This window comes from Melanostigma gelatinosum (assembly GCF_949748355.1).
Source record: "Melanostigma gelatinosum genome assembly, chromosome: 11".
In the NCBI taxonomy this organism is placed as follows: domain Eukaryota; kingdom Metazoa; phylum Chordata; class Actinopteri; order Perciformes; family Zoarcidae; genus Melanostigma; species Melanostigma gelatinosum.
In genome coordinates, this window is record NC_136644.1 from 6,297,188 (window position 1) to 6,320,453 (window position 23,266).

Below are 23,266 nucleotides of genomic sequence, written 5' to 3' on the forward strand. Positions count from 1 at the left end.
CATCGCTTTGAAGGTTAGGCGATAGCCATCGCTGAAATTTACCTCCCGTCAAATACCTCCCCAACGCAATAACAACACAGTGATGTTATGTCTACAGTTACGCTGATATTTTAGTACAAATCGTCAGTAAAAAACTCAACACATTTTTTTTATGTTCCTCGTAAGTGAGTTCAGTTGGCCAAGTTTTTCTTTGAAAGAATAACATCTCGAAGTATCTTAATTTCTTTTTCGCTCTCTCCATTTCTTACACTCTTTAGCATTTGTTTTTCTCCCTCGCCCTCCTTCCATCTCGTCACTCTCAGACTCCCTTGCCTCCCCGTCTTTGCACAGTGCAACTGTAAGATTAGCCCACCCTGCTGTCTACTGCACTCTGTGTGTGTCCCTATCTCATCCCGGGCCGGCCGGTGGCCTCTGAGCTCCTCGTGCAGATACATCAACATGGTCTGTGTGCCAGCAACAACCCCGACAATATGCTGGACATGTGGTGTCGACTTTCAGCACAAACACAATGACCTCACACTCAGACGAGGCACTTACACTCTCAAACACACACACTCACTGAGTGCTGAAGAACAGATGTATACACACACATAAACACATAAAAATGCCCAGCAGATCAAGGTGCAGTCCCCCCTCCCCAAATGCTTAAATGGGAACCACGTGCTGGCTTTGGGTCGAGTAAAGTAAGTCCTTCCACTCATTACGTGGGATGACCCATGCTTCCCCGAGGCTGAGGGGAACGCGAGGCGGCTCTCGGCTCGTCGGCCCCTTTGAACGGGGCCTCCAAACCGGAGCGGTTAGCAATTAAATAAACAGAGGAGGAGGATTTGTTCCCGCTGTCACTTGCGTTCGCCAAAAAGGGGGGAACCTGCTGGGCCAAGCCCGAGTCAGTCTAAGGTACCGTTAAATGGCAGGGAATCCTTCGCCCAGAGCCAAAGGACCTGGCAGCAGACGCTCAGCAGAGGTTCCCAACCGCCAATACCACCAACACATACAGCTAATGTGCTTCCCCTGGACAACCCGCCCGCAAGAACTCCCCAGGGAAAAATTACAGCAAAGTATCAACATCAGTTTGCCGTTAAATTGTACACATACCACACGCACTCGGGCTGCCCCCCCCCAAAAAAACTAAACACAGCAATGGCTGTGCAAACGTAATGCAGGCAAATCCTTTTGAGCAGGTAATCCAGTAATATCAGTGTAATGATGACTTCATGTTCTTCATATGATTGATGTATTACCACACATTCAGTGTTACGACGGCGAAGGTGTGTCAATTGTGCAAATGGGTTCAGGGCGTTCCTGCAAAAGAGAGGCTTCCTCTCAGTGAAACTTTCTTGAATAAATAAAAAGGTTGAAAAAGAATTCAGTTCTTATCTCATTCACAGTCATATTGTGGGATTTTCCAAATGATTCTTATGGAGGACGGTATTAACAGCGCAGCGGCATAGCAAGCAAACAAGTTGCGTTAAAGTGTGCGTTCGCTGACATGTACCTTTAGAGCAAAAATCTAAAAGTGATTGATGGTGGTTCAGTACAGGGAGGCTGCCGCCCTACTCAGCATCCCCAAGTGGATGAGTACAAGAGTCTGGCCACAGTGGCACATCAGACTTCCACTTTGCCGGTGTTCAACCAGCTTTGCATCACTGCAGTGCGGGGTAGTCTATGCAAATTAACAGCGTTCAACCTCCTCCCACGCTGCAAGCACACAGAGATCCACGCTCACTCGCCGGAGAAAGTCCATCGGACGGCGTGAAATGGCACGTTTCGCATCATCCATTGGACCCTCAACGGCAAAGGACTGGGGAGCTCTGGGCGTCGGCAACACAGAGGGAAGCCTAACATCGTTCATTTGCACATACCACCCACATTGCAATGATACGAAGCTGGTTGAAAATAGAGAGGCTTGTCCCTCCCCTTCCGGGGTTCCCCATGGGACATATTTCAGAAAAAGACATGTATGCCAGACAAACTGCAACTTTATAGACTTGCAAAATTATTATATGTGTAATTCATGGCGCCATTCAAACCAAATATTTATCTCAACCAGTTTATTTTTTTCCATAAGGTCACATGGTAGTCCACAGGAAGGGGCAGGACTTTGCCTCACTATCATCAAACCTTCTCTTTCAATAATAGAAAGTAAAATGGTAAAAAAAAAAATGTATTGAACTTCTTGAAATCATGCATGGTGAATACATTAATATCATAGATTATAACGATTGCAGAATCACATTATTAGCATCACAATAAAACTCATAATGCCAGCTAAACCCCCTCTAATGTCCACTTGGACAGTACTATAAAGACAGATTACCCAAGGACATGGCAATGAGACCAAACCCTTCAAAGAACACACACACAGTCCAAAAGGTGTTTGTTTCCAAGTGTTGTGTCATCATCTGCTTTTAAGGATGGTGGTGGGAAAGAACCGGTGAAATCATACCGTCCTGGATTTCTCTTTTTTCCCTTTCTTATTGGCGTATGTGTTTTCTGGGAGAACTGATAGTTTGTGAGAAAGCTTGCGGCTGCCAGCATGGTGGCTGTGCGTGCTGTGAAGGATGGATGGAGTAGGGAGTAGAAGGGGAAACAACCTCGCCCAGTCTATGCACGAGCCTGTTGGTGGACATCTGGATGTGATCCGCGTCTGCAGATGAGCTGAGCAGAACCGACCACACCTCATTCCAGCATCATACAGATGGATGCCTAGTTAGCTAGTTAGCTTGTCCTCCTGCGCTGTTGCTGACCACCAGTCTGCTGTTTAGCTAGTTTTCTGTAAGCTATGTAGCATTAAAGCATGGGGGGAATTAGCGAGCTAGCTAAATTGACAGCTAGCTGGTTTGTTACTTCCACCATGCTTTAATGATACACTGGTTACAGGAAATGAGCCGAACAAAGTCGTCACTCATCAGGAGCGTGAGAATGAAGCATTAAGTTGTTTAGTTGTTTACTCGTTATCGCAAAACCTCCCCTCAGTGAGTCGGCGGCTTGTTGTATGTCAGTTTAGTTCATACGGAAGTTAGGGTACACATAAAAATGGCCACCGCTCTGACCATCCTGCTACGTTGATTGGAATGTGAATGTCTGTTCTGCTCCTATTTTATTTCCATGCTCCTACTGCATCAAGCAGACGTCTTTATTACAAATCAAATTTATCGATCAAATTCAAAGCTATCATTTCTCCAACTTATTTGCTTAAAACAAAATATGGCAGCAAGACAAACCGCATTTTAACTGGTTTGTGAGAGGAGTGCGTTGGAACCAATGTTGTGCAAAACAGGCAATATTTGAGATTAATAAGAGTCAAATGAGAGATTTCTCCCATACCAGTTCCAGTTAAAAACAACATCCGCTCCTACGAACATGCAGAGTCAGGATCATTTGATCCACAGAGCTTGTGGGGTGGATAAATCTTCATGTACTATAAAATCCCTGACACAACAGTACATAGAAACATCCAGAAATGTGATAACCTTTGGTGATTATTCTCCAACGTGATGACATTGGCCACATTCCAATATGCTCTATTCTTTCCACCCACCTTGCTTTAATCTGCCATCTATTGGGCAACAAATAACCAGGATTTACCAAAACTAAATCTCAGTTCTCAAGGAGCCATCACCTGCTTGTTAAGCTACTGTTTATATAATTGGTGCCATTCAATAAATTAATCAATTATACAAACGTAACTAGCTATGGCTACTTCCCCATTTTCAGACGGTTGTCTATTCCTGTAGTCTTAACAATTTCTGCCACTGGCCTTTTAATGTGGGGCCTTTCCTGCTTACGACCGACACCGGCACACATTTGTTCCAGATGGATCGAGACAAATCAAAGCCACGATACGGCAACAAAGCGTGCAGCTTGTAAAGCAGAAAGCATGAAGGAGGGAAAACTCCAAGTGTGAAAGCCTCCTACATGTTGCCATCTATTAATAACAAATGACATAAGAATGAGGAATTCATTCCTAGTCCTCTGTTGAGAGACACAAAACATTTAAAGTACCACAGCTTTGTGTTATGAGAGTTAGCTAAGTGTGAAAATATCAAATGTAAAGATTACTTTATCTATATTTAAAACTATGTTCAAATGGTTGATTGAGATCGGGGTCTTGTAAATTGCTGCTGCTTCCGGGGCAAACATGGCTCCTCCTATATGATACAGGCACGGAAAATATCAGTGATATCTTGTGCAACTTATGTGGCTTTGAAATGCTTTACACAAGCAACAACTCCGTCAAAAATTTGCCCTAATGCTTATAACATATGAGGTTACCTTAATAATCAAAGCCGGGTACCACTACCTTCTCTCCATTGTCACTGAATAACATTTCTTCAGTAAATCAGAAGTGAGTGTGCGATGGAAAATAAGCTACTGGCACTGAGCCTTCTGTGTCAGAAAAACCACATAAGGAAACATTCAGGCAACTTTTTTATATATATGGATTTTTCACTCAATCCACCAAAGACTTTCATTCCGATCAGAGACTGATTGTGGTGCCATTACATGACCATGAAGAAATTCTGCACAATGAAAGCCAGTGAAATCACTTAAGAATCTCATGTTTTCTGACTTTCATCTAAAAACGCTGGTGAAAGGACGCATGAAACCAATCAGGGGCATTAAAAAGGTACAACAGGATGCATTTCCAGACAATAAAGACACCCAAAGTCTAAAATCTCACTCTCTGAGTGATAAAAAGGGAGCATCAATCCACTGAGGGAAACAAAAGAAGGCGTGATTGATGAAATGTCTCAAGATGTTTTTGTTTAGCGTCCAAGAATGTTAATTTCCTTGCTGCGCCTAAACTGGATTATTCATCACTTGGCTGTAGTCGATGTGACCCAAGTCCCTCATCTCATTGTTAGCTCCCTCTTCTTCGCAACTCTATCAGTGTGACACCAACAGGCCTTAGACAGAGATGGATGCCGGGATGGATAGATAGAGAAATAAGGACACAAGGGCTCATGATTGATTGTGCCCTGGTTAGGATGCGTGGCACAGGAGGCTTGACCCGGTGACTTGCGGTGCATCTTCATTTGGCCATCTTTCCATCCCACATCCGATGTCTTTTGGGAATCTTAAACCCTCTGAAAACAGATTGAATCTACAAGTATAAATGTGAAACAATTTCATTGATGAGACAGATTATCATTCTGGAGTAAAGTGAACCACCACATCATCTTGTGATCGAGACAGAAGACAGTGTTATAAAAGGAACAATGTAAAGCCGGGTAGGTCGTTATTCACTGTTACAATCATGAAGAAGCAAGGCCGGTCTGTGTTCAAGGGCGGGATTTAGCAAAGGGTTAATTAAAAGGCACAGCATCAAGTAAATGTTCATATCATAGTCAGACTTGTAATCACAGTATTTGAAAGATTTGCTTTTGTCCTTTTTCATACCACATATTTGGTTACCTTTTGGTTTTTGATTTGACAAGCGAAGTTACTGGTAATGGCCATTTTAGACTTTAATTACTTGGTAATCAGCATTTATCACATTTTTGGGGTATATTTACAATACATGATGAATTAATCAATACAATTAGAATACAAAGTATGCAATTGATCCTTAGTGGCAGCTTTACATACATATCAAAATTGTAGCATAAAGCAAAAAAACCCAAATCTGATAGTTTTGGGTTTTCTGATGTAAAAATAGACCAAATAACATCACAGAGTGGGTGTGTTATCCCTCCATCATCTATGGTTCTCAATAATTCCCAAAGTCAAACATCAGTCAGCCGATCTGGTGGTCGCACAAAATGATGCCCTCTTTCGCGGCTCATTGCAAGCTTGACATTCCTCCGATGAAAACACTCTTTTATTTTTGAACATCACATCACGACTCTCCGCATTTCCATGCAGTCTGGAAAACACTACTCACTACTACCAGCCTCACCTTCCAACGGAGCGAATCAAACAAACAATAAATCAATCCGCAAGTCGAACCACACCGACTCTCTGCCCAGTGCCATCATTAGTGTGGTTTATTTGCTCACCGAGCTGTTTCTAAAAGCAGAAGCGAGCGCAGGGCTGCGTTCTCTGGTGGTTGATGTCACTGTGCTGCAGCATGCGAGTGCCTCTCTCCTCTCACTCTACTGTTTATTTGGAAGTCATTAGTGCTGTCCAGCCCCCGGCCCTATACGTGCTCTGCTGACGCAAAAATAAGTGATCTAATTATTAGCAAGAAGTCCATCATAAGAGCAAAGCCTTTGTTAAGCGGCTGGCTTGCTAACAGAGAAGACGCTTGGCAGGTAGCGCACATTTACCTTGAGAATGGACAGAGTGCTTCAAAAACACTCCAATTACCAAAAGGTCACTGCAACAGCCATATGTTCTGTTTAAGGGCTCCATGAATCACATTAAATACATAAATGGGAAGTGCATAATAATGTAAACAACTTTGGCTTAATAGAGTAACCACTTTTGCCCTGTACTTAGATTTATTATTCTTTGCAACAAAAGGATCCCATTGTCAGTGTCTGGGCAGTAGCAAACATTTTGAACGCATTATAAAGACAGTTGATTACAAAGAGGCATTACTAAAAAAAGAAAAGGTCTTTATATGTGCTTTACTGACACTACTTGGCATTATGTATGCATGCGTCATCCTCTGTCAATCACCACTTTCATATGCGATAGCAAAAGGTGTGAGGATGGAATTATGAATGCAAAGTTAATTGCACATATTAAGCTATTTTGCAGTCACCGTGTGTACGCTTGGTTGCAGAACTGAACCTTCCCTACAGCAAAAAAGGTGATAAAAGGTGATAAATGCTCCTCGGGTCCTGAGGAGCATTTACTCACCAACAAATAACATGCACACACACACCGCTACGTTCACAGGTGTAACGCTACGCCATGCTTGCAATGCGCTGGCGTAAACCCTGACCGAGTACGTCAGGCAGACACACAGATGACAACCTCGCAGCTAAGCTAAGCGGCTGCATGTGACCACGACGACGCAAGCAGTGGTGTCGGGTGCGGTTGTATCTGAACAGTTTCACGAGTATATGACTACACTGGTATTGGTGCATCCTCAGATGAGATCCCAGAATTCAGGATTTTATAAGAGCTTTTTATTTCATAAGATTTATGAGAATATTTTTGTTCTGTCAGGTCGGCGACAGTATTTAGTTCTGTCCACTTAAGGTACAAGTTAATTCTGCGCTAAATCCCTCTGCATAATCGTGAAAGGTAAAGTTGTTAAATAAGCAAAGGCTTGTTACGAGACCACACAAGGTTCAACCTTTTGGTCCAGGCTGCTACTGTGTCGTGCAACAACAACAAAAAAGACGACATCCACTTCTTCTTTTCTCCAAGAGTCAGACAAAACAAAGAGTGGACATGTGGTCAGGCCTTTTGCAGTGCTGAGGAGAAAAACATCTCCGGCATCCATCTAAAATGTGTTCCAGAAGGTCTCAATCCAAATGAGGGTCTGTTTGTCGCCAGCGCCGGATACAAGATGTCGACGTGGACTGATGTCATTGTTCCAGGCCACAATCTGAGAAATATCAACACCAGTAAAGTGAAACTGATGTTGATCTTTCTCGGGTGTGAAGGGAGACTACTGCTGAGGCAAGCAGCTGGTATATGCGGCGGACTATTTTCTGCAACATTAAATTTGGAAATGAAAATATACTGTTTGGTAGCATCATGTTGAAAATATGAAGATAAAATAACAAAAAAAAACTGGACGACATCACATCATTTAACTCATTTTAACACACTAACAATCGTGATTGAATTTCTCTTGTTGTTATGACTGGCGAGTCGAATTGGAAAAATCTTCAGCATGCAGTGGATTCATGTTATGAGCCATAAAGCAGACCGAGATGAAGGTAATCGGTCTGCTTACTCGTTTCTACATCTCGGTCCATTCTGACCCAGTTGAGACAGAGACGGGGAGAAACTGGGGGCTTTGGGTTCATCACTAAACCTCTGAAAAGGGTCATCTTCCTCGCCGACCGGATTCGTTTCCCGAAAAAGGAAATGACTGCAACCTCCACTGCACTTGGGTCATGCGCTAAACCTGAGGAGCCAAACTACAAAGAGCTTAATCTATTTATAGGAAAACACTGCTACAGTACAGTGATCAGGGGGGGAAAAGGAACCCTGCGAGACAGAAAGACGGTCGGACGCCAGGGTTACGCGCCAACTGTCAAGATCAACAAGGAGCCGTGCCATTGCCCTGCTTTACAACTTAAATCTATTTCAACTGCCTCTCCGAAAACATTAAACTATCCCATTACATTTTACATGAACCATTTTGACATTTAATACGAGTAAGAAATGCAGCACCTACAAAGCTGTCTCGTGCAATAATATTAACAACTCATTTCAGTACACGTCTACAAGAACGATTTAGATTTTTGTTGAATGCAGAAATCGTGAATTGATTGAGATTCAATGTCTCACATTAGGAAAACCCGTACTTGGGACAGACCGCACTTTAAACATAGTTTGAATCTATGCAGAGGTAATGCTGTAATAACAAGGGTATAAAAACTTAAGAATACAAAAGCCACGTTCCTCACATACTGGATTAACTACCGGAGAGAGCTGGAGCGAGTGCTGCGGCTTTATGGCCTGAAGGCATACAACGGAGAAGTCACAGCACTCTCTTTATACTTGAATTATATGTAATAAATACAACTGCTATAGCAACAGCGCTACTACACAGTAACTTGGTATGCCCAGTAGGAATAGAGACGGAGCGCATTTAAGTCCCGCCAACACCAGAGGGGAAAACAATCCACTGCCCTCCGTTAACTTTGTATTGTGTGAAGCCGCCTCCTTGTCACTTTTGTCTGCTGGCAAACAGAAACATGCGTAAAATCTGCTGTGTGGTGAAAAAGTTGAGGAACTGAGGAAACAGGGAATAAGAAGCGAGGCATCAGCAGATTGAGGGGGGGGGGGGAAAGCATTCGGTCCAAATGTCAGTTTTAGGCTAACTTTATTCCTGTACTTTAAGCGAAAGCATTTGGACACTTGTGCTATAGTGGAAAGCGATGCACTATTGTGTCTGCAGTAACTTGCTAACACGTAGCTAACTTGTCCATCACCATGTTAGTTACAGACTGCATCCCTGGTAGACATAGTGTGCTAAAACATCCGTTGACATGATAAATTCTGATGTTTTTAGCAAGCTACCGACGTGTTTCAGCCCTTAGTTGCATTTTGTGGCACCGATCATTTTTTTCTCAGGTGGGCGTGGTTTGAAGAGCATGACTCGTAGCGCTCCGTTTCTATAAGGTTGAAAAAATGATTGAACATTTTGGTTTCTAGTTTGCCATTTTTCGTATTTGGTTGAGGGGCTGATCACACTGTTCCGACTGACAACATGCAGAGTTAAACACTAACGGGGTAAAAAAAAGGAAACGTTACTTACACATGGGTGCAGCCTTCTGGCAGGCTTTTCTGTTTGTCAGGAAAAACTTCTCGGAAACACAGGAACAAATACATAAGTGTATTTTGAAATGTGTCCAAAGCTAGCCGCGCTCCTTTCTCAAAGCTTGTGAGTGACTCCGAAGAACCCTAAATCAGGCTTAAGGAACGCAGGGACTACACCAGCGGTCAACTAGCTCCACATCGACATGTGCGATATATCACCCGCCACCCTGAGAATCACGAAGGAACTAAGACCTCTCCCATAACTCAGCAGGGGAGGATGCAGAAGAGACACAGAGACGGAAGAAATGGGAAAGAGCTTTATAAAATAAAGGACTGTTGAAAAGGGGCGCAGGAGAACAGGGAGTGAGATGAGAGATGGAGGGGCAGCAAAGGTCCCCCCAAAAGGAAAGAAGTGGAAGGCCAGAGCCTTGACGGCCCTGAGAATCATTGCCTGGTGTCAGCAGGCCTTATGATCCTGAAGTTTGGCCATAAATTGTGGCCAGACCGTAAGGAAACTCTATGTCGACACTTTATCAACAGTCTGCGTGAACACAGGGACCGGTTACACTGCATGCGCCACAAATATTTTTTGTAATAAACAAAACGCAGTGTATATATCCAAGTATAGATTTATCATAATAGCAAAACACTAAGATAGGCGTTCCTTTTTTAGTGAGGGCTTCTCCAAATTTGTACGGTTTGGATTTCCCCAAATGGAGCCGATTACAATACTTGCTTAGATATTTTGGGCCATTACAGGAGAGGAGAAAGAAAAAAAAAGAGTTGCGTTCCCATCAAATTTATATTGAAGAGTCATGTTGGCTCTAAACACGGGAGCAGTAACAAGCCATTGTTTCCAGGGCCACAGCTATTTGCCTTCCCTCGCTTACTTGCAGTGGAACTGGTGCAATTCCCAGTTACGGCTCCTCCCATCGCCCGTTCAGGTTCATACTATTGGAAACACTGACATCAAGCTGAAAGAACGAGAAGAAAAACACGCCAGTCGGGGCGTTCGAGCAGTGATCTGTGTCTAGTTCGATACGGTAACGGGAGAGCGGGGCTAAAACAATCCGCCCTCCCTCTTTCTTTCTTTCTTTCTTTCTCGTCCAGTCTCCCATCAGTGTCGACAGAAACATCTGCCATTCCTTCCCAGCACAAGGGCTGGCCGTTTGTTTCCATGCCGAGATCAATCGGTTGTACAACCTCGTGGGCTTGTTTGGGTACAACTGCTCAGACAGGATATTACAGGACAGTGCAACGCCTTCTTTCCCCAACCGGATGCTGGGAAGAAAAAGACAATAACTGGCTGTGCTGTAGGCGTGTGAGACAACAGCTTGTCAGGATACTCTTAGAATGTGTTTTATAAAGCCTAACAATCCCTCTGTTGAGATGTCTTCCCATAATAGAGGCATAGTCTACTAATTACTGAAGCCGATAGAGAAATATCAAGTCTAGAGTTCCCTCTAAAGACACCAGTGTTCACGTCTTGAGTGCCACCTGCCTGAGCGTAAAAAAAAGAAAAAGAAGCAGTCAGGGGAAATGCACTCCGTTAATGTGTGGCGCGTTCTACTTGTGATGGAAGCTATTTATGGACTAAAGAGAAGCATTTAGCCAGAAATAACTCAAAAGCACCATTATCTCTGAGCAGATCTGATTCCAGAACACTTTTTTTAATGCATTTTAAGCAAAAATGGAGATTCGCTATCAGACATATACGACAAAGGTCTTGACCTGAATGTGAGGTCAGTTGCTCTGACAATGGAAGTGTGTGTGTGTGTGTGTGTGTGTGTGCTTGGTTCTAACTATGTCCGTGTTGCGGTGGTGTGAGGGAGTATCGCCGTCCAGCAAGTTACATGAGGCGAGTCATTCCGTCCCAGAACAAGTATGTCTGATTCACACAGCGGTGTGTAATGTGTCTGGAATTTGAGTTTTTTGGGACGAATTTGTACAGACGCACGTGCAAGTTAAACTTTACCATTCTGTTCTTCCAGCTCATTGCCAATCTCCTGGCCCATGACCTTCTGTCTGCTGATGACGGCTGCTAGCGCATCCAAGCCCTCGTCCTGGACTGTGAAGAGAAACGGACAGAAAATAGAAACGTTGTAACACACTTGAGCCAAAGACGAAGAAAGAGGAGCAAGCAGGAGAGAAGAGAAAAAGACTCGGAGGACAAATTAAATCAATGAGACGTCAAATTTAGCGGACAGACGGTAAAGTAAACGTTTGAAAAAGCAAATTGACAGAAGGGAGCAATATAATAACAGCATACTGCACTTGTGATATGATGAGGCAACTATTTGGGAAAGAGGAATGACAGGCTGTCGGGGGTCCAGCTCAGCTCACAGTGCCTCATGTGAGTCATTCAGCACTTTACCCCACTCAGCCCTGCTCCTGTTATTATAACTGCGGCGGGCCACGGTGGAGAGCAAAAACAGTGAAGCCGAAAGCAAAGAAAGGTCCTGGCCTCCGCAAGGTTTCCGAGTTTGACGCGCTCTCCTCCACTGGGATCATTTTATTTATGACCGCAGGTTCAGGCGCTCGCCATTACCCAGCTCCACCAGAAATCCCCACAGGGGACCAGAACAACCTCCGTGTGGTTCGGTTCTCACCGACTTAAGAGGAATCTGTGATCCCACATTGACAAGAACCAGAGCCGCGATGGAGACGCAGCAATGAAGTGTCACTCGGAGTCAGGGGAACTGATGTCAAGTCACGTCGGAGCCATTCGGGAAAACCGGGGAAAAGGCAGGCGGGGGCTTTCAATACGTCTTCTAGAGGGGAATTATTATGATCATCTTCTTATACGTTAGCATACACCAGCAGAGCCAGTACTAGTTTCATGTAATATTGCAATATAATATTTTCACACACACATTAAGAGATGTTTCATATGTTCATAATGCATTCTTGTTAGAGAGGTATAAATAAGGGCAGGTATGAGTTATAATTATTATCCGAGTGATGCAGGAAATTGTTAATGCTGGACGGTTGCAATGCGCATATTTGGTCTTGATGCCAACTAAATTGAAAAAGAAACGAAGCGGCGTACTTGACACCGCGGTTGCTCGATCACGCAGTGGAGCTCGATTCTGGCTTTTAGAAGTAGAAGAGCGTGAAACAAGCGCAGTCCATTTGCTGCTTATTACCTTCGATGATTCGTTGTTGCTGCTGTTTGATCTCTCCAAAGGTCAGCCCTCTGGTCTCCTCTGATTCGTTGACCAGCCAGGGGTTGGCCGCCGCAACGCCGCCGCCGCTCGTCCCCATCAACGTCGACCTGAAGGACGTCGTCATAACAATACTTAGTTTGCAAAACTTTTTGTAATTTTTCATCTAATTAGTTCTGGAGCCCATGAAATTACTATTCCTCCAAGAAAGCAAAGCAGCAGCTGTAAAACTAACAAAGACAAATCACCCAACGGTGCAATACATCGCAACATAAATGGCAAAAAAAAACATTTATTTTGATGACAATCACCATTCCACACAAGTCTGACACACTCATCGCGCATGAGTGACTTTTAGCTGCATAAGTAAACACGGTCAACATGCCTGGTACGGATAGGAGCGCAATGCACATCTGTACAACCTCTTGCAGCAAACACATCTGTACAAGGCATGTTCCTTTTCCAATACGTTACCCTTTCGAACAGTTTATGACAACGGAACCCTTTAGATCACAGGGACAAGTATTTACCCACTTTGTCTTTGAAGTTTCTTGACTGATTGAAATGTACCAGGTTAGCTTGCGTGTGAATCTTTCACAGGACTGTGGACTGCTGGGGAGGTTTAGCCCTGACGAAGTGACAGAGCGGAGAGCGAGAGCTCTCCGTACTGTGCTATGCGATGCTGAACAACGCCGTGTGCTTTAAAAAGCTATTATTCTGCTAATAGCTTAAAGCTGTGTTTCAGCTTTCGCCCGTCTTGCCGTGACGGGTTCACAATCGCTGCGTGAGGTCGGATTTAACCGCGTACGCTGAGAGCAAGTCGTCTGCTGGTTGAGCTCGGGGGAAACAGTGACCAGAGACCACATGTCATGCCACTACTAACTGTGTTGCTGCGGGTTTTCCAGCGAAAACATAATGCCATCTTTTAAATGGCACATTTAAACTCAATCTTTCAAATGCAGCAGTGAAAGCTGTTTCGGTGAATCTCTTTCTCTGCATGCTTTTATCTCCCCTTCATCTTGTACACCTCGCAGTGCAAAGCATCGTCAGACCATCCACAACGCGATAGCTAGCTGAGGCTTGACACCATCGGGGGAGTAGGTGAGACAAGGCATTCGGTCTAATCTCTCTGACATGTTTGATTACTATGAGACCGTGTGCCAGCTAGCCACTTCCTCCGCAAAAGTGCCCAGTGTGTGAAGATCCAATTAACCAGCCGGCGGGGGAGCGCCGAAATCAGTCGGGCACATCTCTTGGCAGCCGCGAGGCGCTAGACTGCCGCCGCCGGGGCCCCGAGCACCCGGGTCCTGACTTGACTGACTCGGACAGGGGAGATTTAACTCATTGCAACTATTTCCAGTGCGATCAGATGCAAAGGAAAAGGTTAGTGAACAATGATGGAGAGGTGGGCGACAGGGCGAACCGAGTCTTCAAATGTAGGCGCCATGTGCTTCTTTTGCTGAGTCGGAAATGGAGATGCTGAGAATGTATTGTTTCAGGGATAGATTAAAGTCCCCGCTGTAACCTCTATCCCTTTTCTTCTACCCAAAAAAAAAAAAAAAAAAAAAAGAGAGCGGCTTAGATTATCCAAGCATGGCCAATCCACCCCCTCCCTCACTCTGTCCTGGGAGACCACACAGTGGGAAAGTGTCCTACCCACAAATCCAAATTACCTTCCACATAACACAAGTAAAGTTCGGTCTGACTGAGCAAACTTTTTCAAAAAACTTAAAAGAACGTACGACCACATGATTGCAGTTTGCTGAGCTAATTCATTGGCAAATGTCATTTGAGATTTCTTTTTCTTTACTGGGCCTTTTATGTAATTGCGTGTGTGGTCTGTTAAAAAAAAAAATGATGAAAGTGTGTGCAAAGCACCGCCAAGTAGATCAATCCCAAAAACGCTTGTGAGAGTGATCAGGGAAAGGCAGTCTTATCGTCAAGGCGTCAATTGAAAAGGGGCTTTCGAATCTGGTTCTACTGATCTGACGGAACGGTGACGCTTGGTTTCATTCACCGCTCGTTTCAGCTACCCCTCAAAAGTCGTCGCGCGAAGTAGACCCTGCGCTGTCCTGTACGATATAAAAGCAGCATCTCCAAAAACAGACTTACAAGACAGACGTGAAAAGCTGGCGGGCTTTAAACAACGTGACACCGTTTCCTCTTCCTGTCCAAACAAATGTCACACCTGGGCCAGACATTACACCAAGTAACGACTGCTGTCACATTGACTGTAAACCCGCTCCTTCCATCTTTGTTCATCAAGACGCACAACTGCATTCGCATGATTGTGTGTGTGTGTGTGTGTGAGAGAGAGTCCATCTCAGGAGGTGTGATCAGCAGGGCGAAGCGAGATATTTCTCTTAATGAAAAAGAATTAGGCGTGAAGTTAAGCGGCCTGTCAAAATGGCAGACAGGCAGACTTCCTTCCGAGTGATAGCACAGGGAGAGGTCACGGCACATGGGTCGTACCGGATGTACGAGGACTCTCGCAGAGAGTCAGTGACCGGTGACGTCTCATCAAAGCGGGGAACGGAGCCTGTGACCTCTCTGGTCCAGGACATAGACAAGAGAATGAGGATTCATTATTTTTAATTGGGCGCCCAGCACTCTGACACTGACTGACGGAGACTCAGGGTGGAGAAATTACTTCAGCAACAAGCTGGCTGTCCCAGAATCATTTTCAAAATAAAAGTGTGCTTTAAAAAAAAAAAGGGAGAACCACAAAAGTACCACATTGGTCAAAGATATGTTGAGACTCACCCAAACCTTTGAAATTTGGATCTAATGGTCCAATTGTCTTCGGCTACATCCAAACGACTATGTTTTAGTTTTAACACGCATATCTTTTGCTAGGTTTACGCTTAGCGTCCACACTACTTCGGCGTTGTAGAACCCCTTAAACTGAGATGTTTGAAAACGCTGCCGACAGCGTTTTAGTTTGGAACGTGTGTTGTAGTGTGGACGGGCAGAACCGGAGACCGTTGAAAACGCTGAACTAGACATTTGCGGTCGCTACTTGATTGGGTCTTAGCAGTCAAGACGTGTCCTTCCCCGATCCAGCCTTGATTACCGATCCACTGCCAGTGGTGGATTCATCATGGATCACCGATGACAGGCGTTGCTGACCTTGTTGTCTGTATTAGCGGCTGTTGTGCAAATTAATTCTGCATTTCATTATTCTACTACTGCCTACATGCGGAAGAAGCAAGCTGTTGGCATGTCCGGCGGCATTATAAGCTCTAAGGAGCGGATGTTTACAAGTCCCTGTTGGCGGCTTTGAGGAGGGTGACGGACACTAAACGGAGGATTTTTCTTTCGTTATCAATGATTTTTTTTTTAGGGGCACAATTATTGTGAAGTTCAGGAAGAAACTGGAAACGAACCGAAGCATAAATGCTCTCCAGTGTGACAGGGACATCCAGCCACCCGGCAAAGCTATGAGTGTGAGAACAGACAACAAGGAAACCGAGAGGGACCGAGACACAGACGTGTGTTGACCAAATTTATTGACCCATAATCGAGTAAATTTTGATTTGTGTTTATTTATTGAATTAAATGTGATGTGTGTGCGAGAGCGAGAAAGATAGAGCAAGACCCTTGCCTTGCAACTAAGTTAGAGAAATAAAACGTTCCACTAAATTTGTCTGTTTTGAGGGCGTGTTTGGGAAATATAGAAGATCTTAGGTATCAAGCACGACCTTTTATTATTAAAGCTTGCCCAGTGTACGTGAAGTCACGTGATATTAATTTTCAGGTGTGATAGTATGAATGGATATAATTTCTAAAACCGTGTGGACAGAGATCGTTTTTGTAGTCCTACTAAATGTAGTCCTTGTGTGACCCACTCATAACAGTAGAGAATGCCGAGTGAGATTTACCAACTTTCCCTCTCATTTACGACAGCATAATCTACATGAATGTTGAATACCTTGAAGATTCAGGCTCCATGAAGTCTCCCTTGAAGGTGGCATTGAGCTGCTTCTCTCTGGTTAGCAGGTCGTCGATGAGGTTCTGCCTCCTATCGGCTTCTGGCTGCATTCTGATAGGGCCATGTTAAAGGTCATCATCCCTTAAACGACCTTGGATGCTCCTGACATGTTTCTTTGGACCAGTTTGGAATGAACCCATGAACACAGACACTGTTCTATTTGAGAAGTTAGGGCAGACTTTTTCATAGCACTCTACCGCCCTCTAGAGGAAGACAACTGCTACTGCAAGCAAGGGGGGGAGCCTGCAGCACAAGATGTAATCTCAACCGCATGACTTCCAACGCTCTGAACATTCTCAGAAGAAAGGATACAAGCGCCGACTGGATGATGCTCGCAACAAACCCTCTCTAAGCTGGGAAATATTCTGTTTGAGCTTCTGCAGTGATGCCCGCAGCGTCATGTTGATCTGAAAAGACAGAAGATGTTCACACCGACTGGCTACCAGAGAAATGTGTAGGCGACGGCACACCTTACCTTTGCAGGGTTCCCCCCTGTTCTCTGCTGCCTGTTGCGCTCATGAATGTTTTCTGCTGTTTCCTGTGCCAAGCGACAGGTGGCGTCATAGTTCTGCAACCTGCAGATCAGTGAACGGGATAGAGATGTCATTCAGGGATTCGGGGTTCATTTATTGTCATGATGCAACACAGGGATCCACAACGAAATTCAGATGCAACACAAAGCACATTCCTGGAGTGCATTTTTTATTCTGTTTTTTTTTTTTGCATCATAGGGAATGTAAACAACAGTAACAAAAACAATTCTCATGGCAGAAAATATGGTCGACATCTGCACATACAAAATTGAGGAAAACGTGTAAATTGAATTACTGCCTCGTGACAAACAGTTGGCACATATACATTAAGGAGCCACATAAGTTATGTGGTTAAAGTGTGATGTACAAAACTAAACGGTCACTCACTGAGCATTGGATTTGTACAGGGTGAAGACAATTGACTTGTCTCTTTCCTAATGTGCAACCGACAAAACATGTATTTCAGGAACACACTAAAGTGCAGTAAACATTAGCTAGTTTTGCTATCTAGCTCATAATGATCAGTGCTCAGACTGCTTCATGTAACTCGTTAGTCGTTTTTAATGCTGGACTTTTTGAATGTTGTTGTAAATATATCTTACCACCGAGTGTCGGGAAAGGATGAAACACCACTGACTGCATTATTCAATACAGCGCTAATGCTAATGTGCGTTTTTGTCATTACAATTTGGTATTATTGGGTAAAACGTCAGAGAAGAAGCCATAGCTGCATTCATCATGTGACTTTTTCCTCTTTCCTGATTCTGTTGACGTTACCAGGCTTCAGTCTGAAAAGTAAATACAAGTATATCGCTTAAATAACACGAATGTCATGAGTCTTATCCGTGACCGCTATACTAACGTTACGTTTTACAACTTACAGAGATCATCTAAATGGCTTAATAAAGTGCAAGTATTGTATTTGTTCAACGTTCGTCTAAACAGGGAAGAGCTAGCTAGCTAGCTACCACACTAGCTAGCAGAGGATAAGGATACAGAAAGAGTAGCCAGGTTATTAGCGTTAGTAACACCATGTGTTGTAGTTAATAATACAGTTGAGATCATTTACGGTAGCCTGAGAACACATTGCTTACCACGGGTCCTGAGACATTACGATCAAAGTTAGCTATGAAGAGAAAATCCAGTTAGTTTGCACCACCATGCAGTAATCAACAGCAATCTGTCTCTTGTTTGGGTGTGACGTCACGACGGCACTTCTTCTTCTTTTTGATTTTATGGCTGATAGCATCCAGTGAATGGTGCATTACCGCCACCTACTATAATGGAGTGTGGCTCCGATAACTTATCCCCTTACAAAACCTAACCCAAACTAAAATAAAATAAAACAAACAAAACAAAAAGGAGTTCACCATTTCAGACACTTAAATACTTTTGCTCCATCCTGTATCTTTCAAGTATTGTAGCAAGTTTCCTGCCCCCAAGGTCAATGCATCTTTTAGATGTATTTCCTCCACTCCCAGCCTCCTCTTCAACCTGTCTCGCTCAAGTGAGAATTTCTGACAATGACAAATGACAGTTTCTGATATTTGGCAGTGCTCACATAGTCCTGTTGGGTGTTTATGTATTAGTTGCATTGTTTTGTTCAGCCTTGTGTGCCCAATCCTCAGTCTGGTTAATATGTTTTCTTCTATGGTGTTTCTTCTGGATGGCCTCCCTTTGCCAACTTCTTTCTGAACCACATAAAGATGTCTTCCTGTGTCTCCTACATCCCAACTATGCTGCCATTCCTTAATAATATTTATTTTGATTGTTGATCACTTTGTCTGACTGACTTTCTTTCTGACTCTGTCTGTCTGACTGACTCTTTGTCTGACACGATACCTTTAACACACATTACTAACTTTGCTTCTTCCCCAGAGTCTCTGTGCTTTCTGGCCTCGCAGGTTTCCGTGGATCCTGGTTATACCTGCACTATGGTCTTGCCTCCTGCCGTGGTTCTGTCATATGTGTTGTAACTCTGTTATGCTTTTCATTCTGTACATTCTGGACTGAAATGGGACAAACTGGCATGTGTCACAACCGATGGTTGTCCAAATCTGACGGGGAGAAATGTCGGACTTTTAAAGCGGATGCAAGATAAAGTGACTTAAATAAACCCAGAACTGAAATGTGTATTTTTGCATTGCATTATACATCAGAATGTGCTCAAACTTAAACATGTTATTGATGTTGTAACTAAAATAGTTAACGTCATCAGGGCAAGAACATGAATCACAGACAGTTTGTTGCACTCTTGGACAGTGGCGGGCCGTCAGGGCCTGCAAGGCCTTCTCTGCTGGCCTAAACAGAATCACAAAGCTATTTATATCTAAAAAATATTTTATAATTTCATAATTTTTCTTAAATGCACTACATGTATTATAATTTATAAAAATATTTTTCCCATTATCTTATTTTCTCATTGCACAGCGTCTGTCTTCCTCAGTTGCTCTCAGTTGCTCTCAGATCTGTGATCTGTGATCTGTGATCTGTGTGTCTATGCCAGAGGCCTGCAGACTCGGCTCTGCGGCCAGTGCAGATTAAAGAACATGGGGACGATATTGTTGATTGTCATAGTGTTCAACCAATCAGATCTTTAGTTTGACATGTTGGGCGTATTCTTTGACGTGTCAGCGGCCGCTAGCGGCCTATAATGACGTCAGCATTACGTGCAGCTCAGTGTTCATCTGTAGCTTTCCCGCTAGGTGCAGTGTGCTGTGATTGGTCAGTGGGCGAGCATGTGACTAAAGTGAAACTTGTGCTTGCTAGCAGAACTGAGGTTGTTAGCAGTCAGAGTTCAAGTGGAAAGATATGGAAGAAATGATGGCATTTTTAGTTGTTTTTTTTACTTCGCTTTGTTTTTTTAACATCATGGCGGAAGGACGAGAAGCTGATTTAGTGGCGGAGTTACTGGGAACGTCTTTCTCAAGAAGGACATTAAGCTGCCTGAGCAAAGCCGCTACACGACACCAAAGTACGGCGGGACACTTGCAAGCTACGATGCTCTTAAAAACGTTTGGAAGGACCCGAGTGGATCTCCAGATCAACGAACAAGTTCGCAGGGAAACGGAGCTCCACAATGAAAAAGTTAAGAAGAATAGGGAAATACTGAAAAGGACCTCTAGCTGGAACTGAAACGCACGGATGTACTGCACAGCCGAGTTATTGACCTCTTTGGAAACAAAGAGGAGGATGGACTTTGTATTTAAATGGAACAGCATTTGGGAAGTGAAACTGCTTTTGTTTTCTTTAGATCTGCAGTGTGTTAAGTCTGGCACATGCTTTTTAGGGAGGTTAAATTGTTGGATTGAAATTCTAATCATGAAATACACATACTGTTGCCCTGTACCTTGGGCCGTCCATTTTGTACTGAACTGTGTTCTTCATTAACTGCACTGGTTTGAAAAAAGAGAAACCCAGAGGATGAAATGAAGACAGGAGGATTTTTGCTAAAGAGCATTAGTTTAGTTTCCACAGGTTACTTCAGAAACAGGTAATTATGTACAACATCTGGAATGTTGGATAAATGCACATCAATCATCTCACTGTGGCCGTTTCCAGAGAAACCTTAGAAATACTAGCTATACATTAAGAACAGTTCCTCTGCATTGGAATGTATTGCTGGTTTCACAATCGTAAGTCACTAATGCTGATGATTCTTTTCTCAATGTTTTTTGAAGAGTATTTACAATTTGATTAGTAAGGTCTAAAAACCAGAAGACTGCTAAATAAATAAGAACAATACAGGAGCATAAGAAACCGACCCACATGAGTGGCCAAGATTCCAAACTATTTGCATGCCAGACTACAAGGCTTTTGAATCAAGAAATAAAACATATCCCTTACAGATGAGTAAGTTCTTTACCAAAAAAAGACACCATTAATTCAATACATTCAGGGGTTTTCTGCAACAGGCTTACTTGGTCTGGTCTGACCAGTAGTTTATCGGCGGCGAATGTTTAAATGTAACCTTTAAATAGATATGTTCACTGTTTTAGCATTCATCATTATCACATATAGGCTCACTTTATGTGTAGCATTTCAAGTATTCAGCTATCACTGATTGTATTAATATGATATAAATGTGACTGTGGTACTAAGCTGTTGCAATTAGCAACAGTCATTAGTGACCTTATAGTATTTTCAGAACTCATAATATAACACCACATCAGTGAAACAGAGTTTTGTAAATACATTTGGTTCAGGGGGGAGATGCTGTTTCAAATCAGTGTTAAATTTGCATGATATGAACAATACAATACTGCCATCATGTGGAGGTTGTCCAGATGACATACATGCATGATTCGTGTCCCTTGTTTTTAGAAATATGTCGCAAAATGCACCACAAAGTGATCTTCTCACTATGTGCATATGAAGTTGAATATTAACAACAATTCAAAAATAAAACTGTGATTTTATTTCTTCACATCGTTGCATGATGTTGTTGGAAGCATGCAGTGATTCAAGTTTAGTTTAGTTCATGTCTCATGTGTACTGCCTTTATATTCATATCTAAATCAACAACAACACAAATGAAACTGCTGATATGTTTCATTCTTGGTTGAACCTTGTATGTATGCTCTGGGTCAAGATGATGTGAAGTGTTTCATCACAGATCATCACACACATCACGGATTTATGGAAACACCTATTGTAAACACACACAGTCCAAACTATTTACATTTACACAATTTACGATAAAATAAAATCTCTCTCACACACGCAACCCTGCGTTAGTGGAGGGGGCGTGGCCTCATAATAGTGACGTCATCGAAAAACGGCCTGTCTGAGTTGCACTTGAACCTAACAAGTTTACCTGCAAAACCTACCAGATTGAGCTCTCAGAGATCTGATCACGTTGAAAACAACCTGTTGGAGAACTGACTTGACTACCTACAGCAAGCAATACCTGTTGGATACAATGGCTTCCAGTGGACCCCCGGTGTGCAGACCAGTGTGTATCGTCCGACCTACAGGTACATTTTTTTTAAATGTTTTTTTATTTCATGCTAAATGTGTATATTAATGTTCCTTGACTCCATAAAAGGCCATTTCAGTACAAAACGTGCATTTAATTACGTTAAATTGTTGAATATTAAGCAAAAGAATGTTCAGAATTTAAGCTAGCAATTCGAAAAACTCAGATTTTGAGGCCACTCACAGTTTCTGGTGTAAAACAATAATTATATGTTAAGACTGGACTTTCTTCTTCCAAATAGGTGTGGAATGTGTTAACACATGTGTAGGGACATGAAAACACCGTTATTTTTGTTCGAGGGGATCAAATTGTCGATTTTTGTGTTGAAAATCTCGGAAACAAAATGGCGCCTCCACCAAGCTTAGCAGATAGCTAACAGTAGATCATTTCAATAAAGACGCAGGCATCCGTCGAAGAGTTTCAGGGCTTTAGTTAGGATCATTCTTAATTTGTAAAACTGTGGAAACACAACATGAAATATGGCCTTACAAACTGTCCATATACACATACATGAATACAAAACAACAATCCAGAATAAAGCCAATGTGTAAGAATGTTTGACTAGCTAGCTTCTAAGCTAAGCCGTGGCTATGGTCTCACATGGAAATAGCATTTTCATAATTTGCTCCTGATAAATACTGAAAAAGTTGCCTTTTGAAGCAGACTAGCGGTGGCTTTGTGTTAGTTGGTGGCTTGTGGATGTGACTTTTTTAAATAAATGTTTTTCTTCCTACCTCAGTCCGCCCTGATGCCGCCCTTGTGCCCGACGACCCGGTCCTTCCTGATTACGAGGACGAGGAGGAAGAGGTTGGCGTTGGTGCGGATCCTGTGGACGGGCTTCAGGAGGCTGAGGGTGAGCTGCAGTTCCCACCACCACACTTTGTGATGGAGGGACAACAAGGCTTTGTTCCTCCTCCTGTTTACTACCCTGTTTACTACCCTGTTTACTACCCTGTTTACTACCCTGTTTACTACCCTGCATTCCCTCACGCTGACCCTGACCCTGCTTTCCCTCACGCTGACCCTGACCCTGCTTTCCCTCACGCTGACCCTGACATTGCTTTCCCTCACGCTGACCCTGACCCTGCTTTCCCTCACGCTGACCCTGACATTGCTTTCCCTCACGCTGACCCTGACATTGCTTTCCCTCACGCTGACCCTGACATTGCTTTCCCTCACGCTGACCCTGCTTTTCGTGGCGCTG

The 23,266-nt window shown here is 43.4% G+C and overlaps 1 protein-coding gene across 1 annotated transcript in view; it reads right to left on the minus strand.

The window, feature by feature from the left end:
- Nucleotides 1–18,290, minus strand: part of stx8 (syntaxin 8) — a 38,831-nt gene extending 20,541 nt beyond the window's left edge. Inside the window, exons 1-6 of the mRNA XM_079278800.1 lie at nucleotides 18,179–18,290; nucleotides 17,027–17,126; nucleotides 16,864–16,958; nucleotides 16,492–16,602; nucleotides 12,543–12,670; nucleotides 11,372–11,464 (exon numbers count right to left, since the gene is read on the minus strand). Of these exons, the coding sequence (XP_079134926.1) occupies nucleotides 11,372–11,464; nucleotides 12,543–12,670; nucleotides 16,492–16,602; nucleotides 16,864–16,958; nucleotides 17,027–17,126; nucleotides 18,179–18,195 (544 nt within the window). The 5' untranslated portion in view covers nucleotides 18,196–18,290. The remainder of the gene's footprint in view (nucleotides 1–11,371; nucleotides 11,465–12,542; nucleotides 12,671–16,491; nucleotides 16,603–16,863; nucleotides 16,959–17,026; nucleotides 17,127–18,178) is intronic.
- Between the last annotated feature and the right edge of the window lie 4,976 nt (nucleotides 18,291–23,266).